General features: G+C 35.6%; 2 protein-coding genes across 5 annotated transcripts in view; one reads left to right on the forward strand and one right to left on the reverse strand.

Moving 5' to 3' along the window:
• The window catches only part of LOC149773538 (phosphatidylinositol-3,5-bisphosphate 3-phosphatase MTMR14-like), a 120,046-nt gene extending 117,104 nt beyond the window's left edge, over positions 1–2,942 (reverse strand). For all 3 annotated transcript variants that reach the window (XM_089946408.1, XM_089946407.1, XM_089946406.1), the window contains exon 1: positions 2,789–2,942. In XM_089946408.1, coding sequence (XP_089802534.1) covers positions 2,789–2,890 — 102 coding nt within the window. In that variant the 5' untranslated portion in view covers positions 2,891–2,942. The remainder of the gene's footprint in view (positions 1–2,788) is intronic.
• Positions 2,943–3,320: 378 nt separating this feature from the next.
• Positions 3,321–12,726, forward strand: part of LOC149773539 (mitochondrial tRNA-specific 2-thiouridylase 1-like) — a 34,089-nt gene continuing 24,683 nt past the window's right edge. Inside the window, exons 1-3 of one of the 2 annotated variants that reach the window (XM_089946409.1) lie at positions 3,321–3,541; positions 7,772–7,937; positions 9,739–9,923. In XM_089946409.1, coding sequence (XP_089802535.1) covers positions 3,457–3,541; positions 7,772–7,937; positions 9,739–9,923 — 436 coding nt within the window. In that variant the 5' untranslated portion in view covers positions 3,321–3,456. Of the gene's footprint in view, positions 3,542–3,561; positions 3,748–7,771; positions 7,938–9,738; positions 9,924–12,726 lie in introns of those variants that run through there. The other variant, XM_089946410.1, reaches the window with a different exon arrangement.

Genomic DNA, 12,726 nt, shown 5'->3' on the forward strand with positions numbered 1-12,726 from the left:
CAGTATCCTCTCGGTGAATAATAAATTGATTCCATTATTAATTACCAGCCCCAATCGCTAATTTACCTTTCATCGAGGATCTTACTAACCAATTAGCTAATGATTCTCTAATATTTTTATTTTTATAGAATTTAATGAATGAATTAATTTTACATCTGCAATATGCCTATCTTGTAGATTTTGACTTTTATAAGCTACATCATGAGCATGACAAGCTCGATCAATAGCATTTATTGGTTCCTCGCCTGGTTTTGGTTGATCTTGATTATCGAGCCTGATATCGAGTCGAGTACCAGGACCGCAATAATTATATCCTGGTAGATGTTTTTCTCCGCTGTATTTAGCCCATGGAGCACCTGGAAACTCTGACATCAAATTAGCAATATCACCACCGCGCCTATTAGGTAAAAATGAAAATTTCTTTCTACAGCATACAGAACATTTTCCACCGTACGCTATTTTTTTATTTTTTGTTGTAACTGTAGCTAAATCAATAGTTGGAGTTTTAACTTTACAGCGTAAACAATATAAATTCATGTTATAATATATATGGATATAATTGATTTCTCAGCAACTCGGCAGCGAGAGCCAGTTAAGCATCATCCTGCGCTACCGAACTCCATCAGAATGATTATCATAGGACCATCTGGATCGGGTAAGACGCAATTATTACTTAATCTGATAATGAGATGGTTGAAATGGGATAAGTTGTATTTAGTAGCACCATCCGTTGATGATCAACGATGTTATGATGTACTTAAAGATTTCAATGAAAACGCGCGATTACTGGATGAAGATAATGATGTTATAGAGTTTATAACCGATATTGATGAAGCACCATCCGTAGATTCCATAGACGGATTTATTAATAATTTAGTTGTATACGACGATGTGATGCTAGATAAACAATCAAATCCAGCCAGAATATTTTCCCGAGGGAGACATAAAAATACAGACGTGATCTATGTTACTCAACGATATACACAAATACCAAAAGTGATCAGAGACAACTGCAACATTTTAGTTGTGTTTAATGGCGTAGACACACACACGTTGCGAAATATTCATCAAACCTGGTGTGGTGGTGACATGGATATAATTAAATTCAAAAATTTCTTCTCACGAGCGCAAGCTACCCCGCATGGATTTATAACAATAAATTTACATGATCCAAGAACAAGATATCATGTGGGTATTGATAAAATATTTGGGTAACAGGGGTGATGATAAAATTAAATTTAATTAAACAGATATCATTAATATAATGAACAACTGTGCGTGGCTGCGTCAAGGAACCACTAACAATTGTAATAAAAAATGCCGTGGAGAATATTGCAAGAAACATAATTATCTTATAAAGAAAAATCCTCATGCTGGTCCATGAAGATGTGTTGGATGTAACAACGGCGTTAGAGGATTATATCAGATTTGCAAAAATTGCGGTGGAGATCGATATCGAAGTTTGATGATATATTATAAACACAGAAAGAACATAAATCCCAAAATAGAAAAACCACCATCAGAACTTGAATATTACTTGAAACATAGAACAAATTCCGAAGATTCAGATGAAGATGAAACAGATGAGGAAAAACGACAGCGAGAACGCGTTGAAAAATATTCATCAAACTTGGTATGGTGGTAAATTAATAGCAGCAGAGAGGGTACCTACCAACATTGGTCGTCAAAAAAATAAACAAGAAATAAATAAACACGTAGAGTACTTTATTTTTTCAGATACTATTTCAAACTGAGGTTTTATTAGTACAATCGGTCATTGCAAAAATAAAACATCTCAAGGAAAAGTTCATTTGTAAAATCTTGACCTTTCTACGAGATGATTTATTTGTTTGTTTTATTTGTTTTGTCGGAATTCTATGGTCTGTTCACCCTCTCTGCTGCTACTACAGATGTACATAAATAAGTTGTCTGCTTCCGATATTTACAATGTCAAATCAAGCAAAGTAAAAGAATGATTGCAACAAATTTGCCTTTTACATGGATTTAACAAGCGGTTTAATTTCTATGTTCATGTGTGCAAACGGATATAATTCAAAATTCATAATGTTATGTAATTTCCGGAATTATCCGGCAGTTACCAAACAGGATGAACTATGTCATTATGTTGTGTGATGGAAATAAACTAGCCCATAAGGTACGCAACATGGCGCCGTGTTATGTTAAGTCCGTTAAGCATTAAAGGTACAGGGGATGCAAGTATTTGTGCCATTCTGATCACAGTCACGATAGAAATTATAAATCAATGATTCAGTTGACTTAGTTTTGTGCACTTTTTATCTCACTAAACATTTTAATTACTGAAATCGGCAGGGGGATACAAACAAACGGGTATGTATAGTCAGACTATACCTGATGCACAGAATTGGCTGACATGGTGGTGTGTGTGATTTGGATTTTTACCATAGCTTTAACAATTTTTCAGTCATTTCGCTATGATGGCTGCAGTGTGGCAGTTTATAGTGATGTCTGCAAACATCTACAATGATGCACCACCCAGTCACATTATCCTGACACCAGGCCGAACAGTCCTCTTAATGCTGAGCCCCTAGCGAGGCAGTTGTTAGTAATATTTCTATAAGTATTTGGTATGACTCGACCGGGGATCGAACCCACAACCTCTTGCATCCGCTCTAACCACTAGACCACCGAGCGGTGTCCGACGTGATGGTATATTAATACTACAGTATGGCGACAATCAGTACGCTGTCATGACTGTTATACAAAGAAAGATTTCCGACACACGTTACAAATAGATTTTTTTGTTTACCTTCAGATTTGCATCTTTAACTTTGTAGGTATTTTCATATATGTGGGCCAGCAAGTCATGGATATCCTCTGGCTTTATTCGATCTTGTAGATTTTCACACATTCTAACATTTTCTAAACCAGATAAGCACTGTAATGATAAACCAAACACGAGACCAAACCTTAGTAAATAAACAGTTTTGAGAGGGTTTATGAAATTTACTGTGATTGGATAATCTTTAAGAATACACAGGAAGTTCTGGACATTTTGACCAATACAATGAAAGGATAGAAACAAGTTTCGACGTTATAGAAGGGAAAATCCACACCAAAGCACTATAATCCGGATAAGAGCAACATAAGAGATATCCGGATAAGGCTAAACATGAAAAATAATGCATAAAGTGTATCAGATATAAGCTTAAAAATGTAATTAATATTTAAAGCATGCTTATGAGTCTTAGCATCTTTATTGGTTTCTGTCATACTATATAATAAAATATCCGAGGATGATAGTTATGAAAAATTTTGGGAAGTTAAAATAAACACAAACAAAAACAGGCTACACAACCAGTCTATCAAAATGGAAGTGCTCATGAACATGTGTCGTACCATTTTCAATTAGCAACAGAACATTTATGAATTTGACGGGAATTAATAAGAATGTAATAACTGCTGATACTGTCAGAGATGATAAGAAACATCAAAACAATAGTATGCGGTGTCTCAGGCGGAGTTGACAGTGCCGTTGCTGCCTTGCTTCTCAAGAGAAAAGGTGACAGTCAAAACCAGACAACTACAGTACAGTCTGAATATACCTCCCTACTGATTTCAATAAAGGAAATATTTGATGTGATAAAAGTGCACAGAACTTAGTCAATTCAGTCATTGATTTATATCTTCTAACCTGAATGTGACCAGAGTGGCCCTAACACTTGCATTCTCTGCGTGCTGATCAATCCATCTCTCTAGTCCTACAATGTAAGACATAGTACATGATGTCTTTGTTTTAATGCTATGTCTTACTATCTCATTTTCCAATGTCGGTTGTCATCAAAATGAGTAGTCAAAGTTTCAGGAACATCTCACACACTTGGCAGCCTATATCAACACTCCTGCACTAATTTATGTATAATTAATATACTTATTGCGCTGTCTTTATCCTGGCGGAATGAAAATATGACACTAGCAAATGGACACATTTTCATGTTCCATTGACATACCTTTAAATTCGTTGCATTGCAACGGTAGTCAAGGTATGCCAAAGTATGTTTTAAGTAGGTTCATGTACGAGATATGTTTTTTGAACAAAACAAAACATTGCTTACAGTTCCAATAAACATAATATATTTTTATTGGTTTCGTTATAGAATAATATTTCAACTTAACCTGATTTCGGCATTCTAGGCTTTCATCTCTTTCCAGCTAATTGAAATGTAGGCCAACGAAACTTGAGAACAGGTTCATTTCTTTTGTGAGAATTTTAATTTATTAGAGAAAAGACATCAGGGTAAGTAAAGTCTGACAGAAACATCACTTTTTTTTGTAGAAAAGCATCGTTATTGGTTGCCAGTTATGTGTTATATTCCTGAAAATTTTCCTTTTGTTACACTGTTAGTCGACATCAAAATACACTACACAGCAACGTTAGTGAGGCAGTAAGGCCCATCAGCCCCCAGAACAAAAATATCTGGTGATGTGTCTTACGATGTAGGACTATCCATCTATCCATCCTATGGGATGAGTATGTCTTCAGTCTCGATCTAACCAACTTATTTTTCACGTCCCTATCCACCTGGCTCCTGGAAAATTTATCTACAGAGTAATAAATTTTTCATCTTTTAAGTTTTAGTTGGCTGGATTCATGTGGAGATTTTTTTTAATTGGCAACATTGTTGGCTGTTTAAACCTTTATATACAACCATTAGTTTGGAGTGCAGAAATTCAGAGGCCCTATGAAAGGAAGCTACTAACTGGATATAAAATGAACTGAAATTTATCTATTGTTACATAAACAGATTCTTTATCCATATTGACAAACCATCTAAACAGTGCATTGTTATATCATAACCAGCTTATCTTGACATCTAGCATGAGTTTTGTATGTTGTGAAATAGCTGCTTTTTTGTTGTTGACATTTCTGGTAACGGAGATCAACCAGACGAGGCATTATATATGTATCTCATAATCTATCTTTTGTCACATTTTCGGCCGCTTGCTAGTAATTAATATATTTACAAAGACTTCAATAGGCATAGAGGGACAGTAACTAGAATAGTCCAAATGATGGCCAATTCCTTTTTAAAAATGTACCCAGATAAAATAGTTTGCTGAAATTTAAAAGGAACAATTACCTTTGAAGCACCGATTGTTATGAAAACGTACTCAGCAAATGGAAAAAATACCAGTCTCAATCATGCAATACAATTATTTGATGTTGCCACCACAACAAGATATGGGCATTTGTTTGGTTCTCCAAAGCTGTCCTTTAACAGTGACTTAAATAGCTCATGCACTGTTCATCAAAGAAAGCCAACTACTATCTTTCGATAAAAACAAGGAAGACAATACCAAACTTATAAAAGTGATGGAATCTGATGGATTTTTGCATTTTCCAACATCACTGGATTGAAAGTTTCCATTTTGTAGGGAAAAAGTTTTTGCTTACAAACGCTACCAACGGTGGCTTAAAACACAAACTAACTTTTACCGACTTGCAATGTACTGAAAAGTAAATGTGCTTTGTCATTCGTTACATGATTGTGCTATGTTTTTCCACTGAATTCAGAGCAATATGACCTGTTATAAAATTATTGAATATATTAAAGCTGTGTGCATATTTTCGATGGAATTACTTGTATTGTGGATTCAATGTATATGATAAGGTTCACAGGTGAGTAGACAATGTTGATACTCGATTCATGCTATACATTAGACCAGTGCTGTCCAACCTTTCTGACACCATGGGCCACTGGAAAATGTTTTTCTTGAAGCTGAGGGTTGCAGCAGAAACACTGAAAAGCAACGACTAAATAGCTGCTCGAGCTCTGGCGGGCCATTTAAAATCAGCCGCGGGTTGGACAGCACTGCATTAGACATTTATACATAAACATGATTCATGTACATGTATATGTACCAATTCGTGGTTCTCTAAATAAAGAAAATTATTATATGTCTTCTCTGTTTTCACTACAGGTGTATTTCTCATCTAATATGCATCAGTTTAAGATGGTAGCTGTGCCGATGAAGCACGTATTTTACCAACCGCATTTATTACCTACACCTCCCACCCCACACAACGTTTTTGGGGTACATTTTCTTCAGCTAACTGACCTGGTTGCTTATGACATGGTTCGGTCTATAATGCGGTCTGGTTTTATGGCTCCCAACTACCATGTTATAGCGGGGTCACACTGTATTTGTATGACCCTTTTACCTTAAGATACAACTCTCAGCAAAATAATATTTGCATACAGGTGTGGGGTAAAGTTTTTTCATTTGATTATATTTCCTAAACCCCTTGATGGATTTTAGATGAATCATTATGAACTTTTTTAATCTCAGGATCAAAGTTGTGCATTGTATAACAATGCATTGATCATGATTGATATAAAAAATCTTAGAAAAGGTTGTTCTATCCCAGCTTGTATCTCATCTGAATTCAGTCTTTCTAGCAATGTACAATCTGCATATTGCCCTTACCACAGTACTGAAACTACTCTTCTAAAAGTAGTTAATGACTCTTTCTGCATTGGATAGCGTAAAGATTACAGTCCTCACCCTCCTTGATTTGTCTGCAGCATTTGACACCATAGACCATGATATATTACTTCACCATCTCCAGCATGTATTTGGCAATCATGATACAGCCTTACTGTGGTTCAAGTCCTACTTGATGTGAAATCATGGATGATACGTAACAAGCTGCAGATGAATGATGATAAAACTGAGGCCATTCTGATCACAACACAAAGACTTTCTCATTCACATCCTTTATCTCAGACAATAAATATCAGCAACACCAACATTAAATTCACACAATCAATACGAAACCTAGGTGTTTTAATCTGGACAGCACTCTCACATTGTACCAACATGTCATGAACATATGCAAGGCTGCATATCTTGAGCTGAGATGCATCAGCTCAATTCGCAAATATCTTTCAGTTGATGCCACTAAAACACTTGTGTGTTCATTAGTACTTTGAAGACTGGACTATTATAACTCAATTCTGTCTGGATCATCTCAATATCTACTCCAGAAACTTCAAAAAGTTAAAAACACAGCTGCTCAGATCATACTTAGAGTACTTTGATCAGAGCATACCTCCCCGCTGCTCTGTACCCTACACTGGCTATCCATTTGATCCAGAATCAAACACAAAATTTGTTCTCTGTGCTATGTTTCACTGTCGGACTCTAGTCCAACATACCTATCCGACCTCGCCCACGTGTACACACCAGCAAGATACTTGTGCCCCTCTTCTAACAATCGTATACTCATTATTCCCACTATGAAAATGAAGTCATATGGACAGCATTCTTTTGCATACCAGGTCCCAGTAACGTGGAATGAATTGCCCATTGAAATTTGACACAAAGACAGTGATCCCATTCAAGAGTGCTCTCAAAACTCACTTATTTCGACTGCAAGAACAAACTTAAAGACCTAATAATGTTTCCTACCTTAAATATTCTCAGCATGGTTTTTTAAAAGTGTTTTTCTAAATTCATAGTGTTTGTTTTTGTAATCATATCATTATAAGTTTTTTCTTATAGGTGTTGTCTAATGTTATAAAGCACTTAGAGCTTCCAAAGATTAGGCGCTATGCAAAGTCCTCATTATTATTATGAGCACAATATGCAGCCCCCGGCCTTTATTTTAAAAGCGCTAATAGTCCTTTTTTTTATAAAAGTTTTGTAAATAATAAGGGAAAGTAAAGCATTTATGCAGGTGTAGAATTTCCAATTTATTCTCAGACTTATTCTCAGACTATTTGTACAGGTTACAATGTCATTGGACTATTCATGAAGAATTGGGATGTAACAGATGAGAGGGGCGTCTGCAAAACAGACCAAGACAGAGAAGATGCAAAGTTTGTCTGTGACCACCTGAGAATTCCCTTTTATGAAGTCAACTTTGTGAAGGAATATTGGAACCAAGTCTTCAGGTTGTTATTTGTGTACATACTCATTATTAAGTCAAATCAGATATTTGGACCTAATAATGCACCACCTGATCTGGGTCTGTGCAGTTTGTTAGGAGTAATCAGTAGAAGAAACAACATACACCCAGATCTACCAGTGCATTATGCAGTGGCAGATTGGAGTCTATGATGTTTGCAGTTGGACTCGACGTACAAAGAATATATAAAGTATATCTTAATTTCACTGTGTATAGTCATCCTTTATAATAATACTCATCACTGTACTGTGATCCTTTCTTAAGATCTATCATTGCTAGTTATTTTATTTTTCTTGATTGAAATCCCAATAAAACAATCAATTTGGCATTCATATGCATGACCATTTGTACATATGTATCAGTGTTTCCCATTATGCACATTTGTGTGTCAGGGACACATGCTGGAGAAAATTGATGCACACATTTCTTTGCAGTGTGTCTTTTTTTAACGCAAAGGATTCACATAAATCGATCTATATTTATTTAATCTACAATGCTTTGGATGAGGGATGGCATCTTGTATACTTTGAGCATAGGCATAGTCTGGTTCCCTGCTTCGTATGCTCCCTGTGTTGCACTCCGCTATTCGTACATTTGTACATATGTATGTACATTTGTGTATATCTATCCATCCACACCCGAACTGCAATTATTTGTTCTCTTACATTAAGCTCACTTTAAAAAAAAATCACTATCCTAAATATATACCTTTTCTGGTCACATAACAGGCAGGCCCTTCTTACATAAGAGATTCATGAATTGAGGCTACCAGAAGAGAAACTTTGGTCAGAGATGCAAGTTTTCTACTAAGGAGCAAACTGCATCACTTTCTAATTAATTTCAGCCGGGTTAATTTTTTTCCTTTTTATGTTTGCTTTATGTTTAGTTAGCTTTATGTTTAGTTATCAGTTTTCACTGAATGCCTAATTGATAACAGTCTTAGCTTGAAGAGATTTATGTCCTCCTAAGCTTTTTGCATGGTATGCATTCTATTTTACCAAATACAGCTTGTGTTACTACTAGCAAACTTGATGGTCTTACTAAAATTAGATACCAAGTCTAGATCTACTGGCCTGTCATTTCAGCTTTATATGTCAAGGGAGGCCAGTAAAATTTAGCTCAGATAGTGGTTCTGACCCATGGAAATTGTTCTGCTGATAGCAATGTTTGAAATGATAATGAAATTGCTATTAAAAGGAAATATAAAAAATTATCCAATAGAGTTTCAAATGTTAATATTAATTCTCAAGTGCTGTATGAAGAAAATAAATTGTAGAAAAATATTAGACACATTTATAGCAGTATGTTTACGATAGTGAAAATGACCATAAGTGTGTGTGTGTGTGTGTGATTTTGATTTTTAACATAGCTTGAACAATTTTTCAGTCATATTGCTATGCTGTCTGCAGTGCGGCAGTTTATAGTAATGTCTAGCACTTGGGCATCATGCTGCAGACATATACCATGATGTCCCACCCAGTTACATTATTCTGACACTAGGCCATGCAGTCCTAACACTCACCTTTAATGCTGAACACCAAGCAAGGCAGCTGTTAGTACCATTTTTATAAGGCTTTGGTATGACTCTGCCAGGTTTGAACCTGCAGCCTCCCACATCCGAGGCAGATGCTCAAACCACTTAGGCCACCAGAGTGGTATGAAGAAAAAAAAGAAAATGACTTTGAATGGCATTATCTCTGGAGTTATTTTTTCCATCTTCACGTTGCTTCAACCCACCAAGCTATCAGTATTCGTTATATTTTGTCTTCTGCATCTGTTCGTTTCAGTTCCTTTGTTAAAGATTATCAAGCTGGCCTGACACCCAACCCTGATGTCCTGTGCAACAAATACATCAAGTTTCATGCCTTCTTCCAGTATGCTAGAAACAGGTTTGATGCCAATGCCATAGCTACAGGTCATTATGCCAGGACTGATGTGGGAGAAGATCTCGATAAAATAGATCCCAAGAAAGGTATGATATGCAAGGCTTTTAAATCCAGAATTAGAATGACATTTAAGTTGCAAGTAAGAAGCATTCACTTCCACAAGAGACATCTTGGCGTCTTAATGGATTACAATTATGCAGTTATGGTGACAATTGGTCATGAGATTGATGAAAACTGTTCATATTATATCAAACACACAAAGTCATTATTAATGTATTTTTCCTAAATGAACATGTTTTCAGGACAGTTTTTAATAACTTGACATGATTTTCATCTGTAGTCATCTCAAAGATTTATTAGAACTCTAGAGGTACAGTTACTAGCAAAAGTATATTTCCGAACATAATCAAAATCTTGTATACAGTCTTATATGCTCAACTGTTTCTGCATAATTAATTCAATCCAGATCCTTATTATTTGCTGTCAGTTATCTTGAACACTTAAACTAGTGCATCATGCTGCTGATTTGATAATTTTGTATGAAGAAAATATTTCCCATTAAATAAAAAATGATTCCAAGGTATTGATTATTTATATAGGTTGTTTACTTACAAGGGCATTTGGGTGGCATATTAGTGCAAGGCCATTGCCTGTCTTGATTACTCCTATCTCAGCTCTGGCCACGTAAGTTTGAGTGTCAGCTTGACCAATGTGGGTATGTGTGAAAGGTTGCCAGTAGCATCTTGTGGGTTTTTTGCTTCTTGCCAGGGTCTTCCTGTGTTCTTCCTCCACAAAATATGCTGGTTGTCATGTATAACCTATCATGTGCTGATAAATGGTGTTAACACATTAACCCCTAGCGACGACTTAACGGGGCAGGAGGTAGCAGCCTACTGCCGAGCTCTGTAGAGTCATGGTCATGCATGATACACTAAAGTGAGTGGTAGTATAGAACGGTAGACAGATGTAGCTCTACAATGATACCAAATAATCAAGAATATCTAGTTGCACTACAAAATACAGATTAAAAAAACTCATTTTTTTTGGACCCGACTTTTTTCTACCCAAAATTTGCTCGTGGTCGGAATCCGATTTTGTGTCTGGATTTTAGACTTTTTGGTCTCAGATCTAAGGCAAACCGGTATGAACTGCAAACAGACAGATGAGCCTTTGCAAAAATTAGGATAAGATGGGCATTTGGAATAAAGAGTGGTCTCCATACAAAAATAATGGCTCCGTTTAGGAACAAAAAGGAAAAGAAAAAAAAGAACTCCAACTTTTACCCTTCTGCTCATGAGCAAGTCAAATAGCCAATGAAAAACAATGTTTCTAACACAGCTAGGCAGTATGTTATTGAAAGATGACTGGGGGTTTGGTGTTTTCGAGTCTATTCAGAAAAAGCTTTCAAAATGTGTTTCCTACTCGATTTAAGGCGAAAATGACAAAAGCTCCAGGGGTTAATTTGATAAGATGCACAATATTAAACCTTTGCAGTTACAGTAAAGGATTTATCCCTGATAATAATCAATCTGTAATGAATCTTGAAGGTGTAACAAGAACTAAAGTTGTATGTGTTGGCATGCTAATTATGTTGAGTGTTTTATGAGTGCCAAAAAATAGATTAGCAAACAAGTAGTTCCATGTATGAGTGATTTACAAAATATATTTTGTAACATGTGAATAATGGTAAAATGTATTGTTATGCTAAATATAGTTAGACCTATACAGTGATTACCTGCAAATAGGAAACTTGAGAATTTCAAGTACAGTAGCTTCCCTGTATAAATAAATAACTTCATATAAAGACAATCAGTCTGTTGACGTGGACTTCATTTTCTTAGCTGCTTCCCTAGGAGTTTGTTATGTACAAATTTGAGAAAATAAAAAAACTATATAAATGTTTGCTTTTATGTCTTTTTCCAAGATATAAATAGCTGTTCAGATTGGTTTATGCTGGGCAAATGAGGGCTCATTACCATTCATTTGTTGTAAAAATTACTTGACATTTTCATGAAATCATTATTAGACAAAGTTTATAGTGTCAGAATACACTGAACCAGTTACAGTATGTAAGTTTTGCAAGAAAGTCAGAAGCTCAGATAGATCAGTTGGTAGAGTGCCTTAGTAGAGTTAGATGGATTCCAGGTAGGGGTGAAACGATTCATTACTTTTGCTGTAATGATACACATATCGATACGAGACAGAGAATCGATACAACATGATACTTACCATGTGCAATTTTTTTGTCTTCATCAGTAATACTTATTATTAGTTTGCCTCATTATTCTTTAAAATTAAACTACATCTGAAACATGATGTGCATTCACAGACATTCATTTTTACTAGTAAAAGCCAAAAGGACTATTGGGAATACTAACTAGCCGTCTATAAAAACACTAAGTGACATGGTTAGTAATTGCCCCCCCCCTCCATGTTCCATACTAATTATCTTAACCCAGCAGCATATACTATACATTCCAAACATGTTCCACATGTATAATGAAGCACATGAAGTACTTTACTCATCATTTAATAGCCACTTTTACGCAAAGTTTCTATGATAAATTGTATCATGTCTGCTTTGGTCGATTTGAAAGCTACACTACTGGTGTGTCACATGGTGAAATATGTTATTTTGAATTCTCTTTGGTGTTTATTTCTTGTTAAACAACAAACACCAATCAGAAATGAATGTAGCTTCTTCCCTGCATGACAAACAGGAAGTATTGCCAAAGCAACAGAGAAACTGTGTGCAGAAGTCATTAATTGATATGTAAAATACTAAACAGTTGTCAGGGTGTGCGATTGCATGAATCGTGCTAAATTTGTGCCAATTCATGAACTTGGAGAACATTTATATGTGAGAACTCCTGCAGATTAATTGAAAGT

Source organism: Sinohyriopsis cumingii, unplaced genomic scaffold, assembly GCF_028554795.1.
Source record: "Sinohyriopsis cumingii isolate HCF-2022 unplaced genomic scaffold, ASM2855479v2 utg000646l, whole genome shotgun sequence".
NCBI classification, from domain to species: domain Eukaryota; kingdom Metazoa; phylum Mollusca; class Bivalvia; order Unionida; family Unionidae; genus Sinohyriopsis; species Sinohyriopsis cumingii.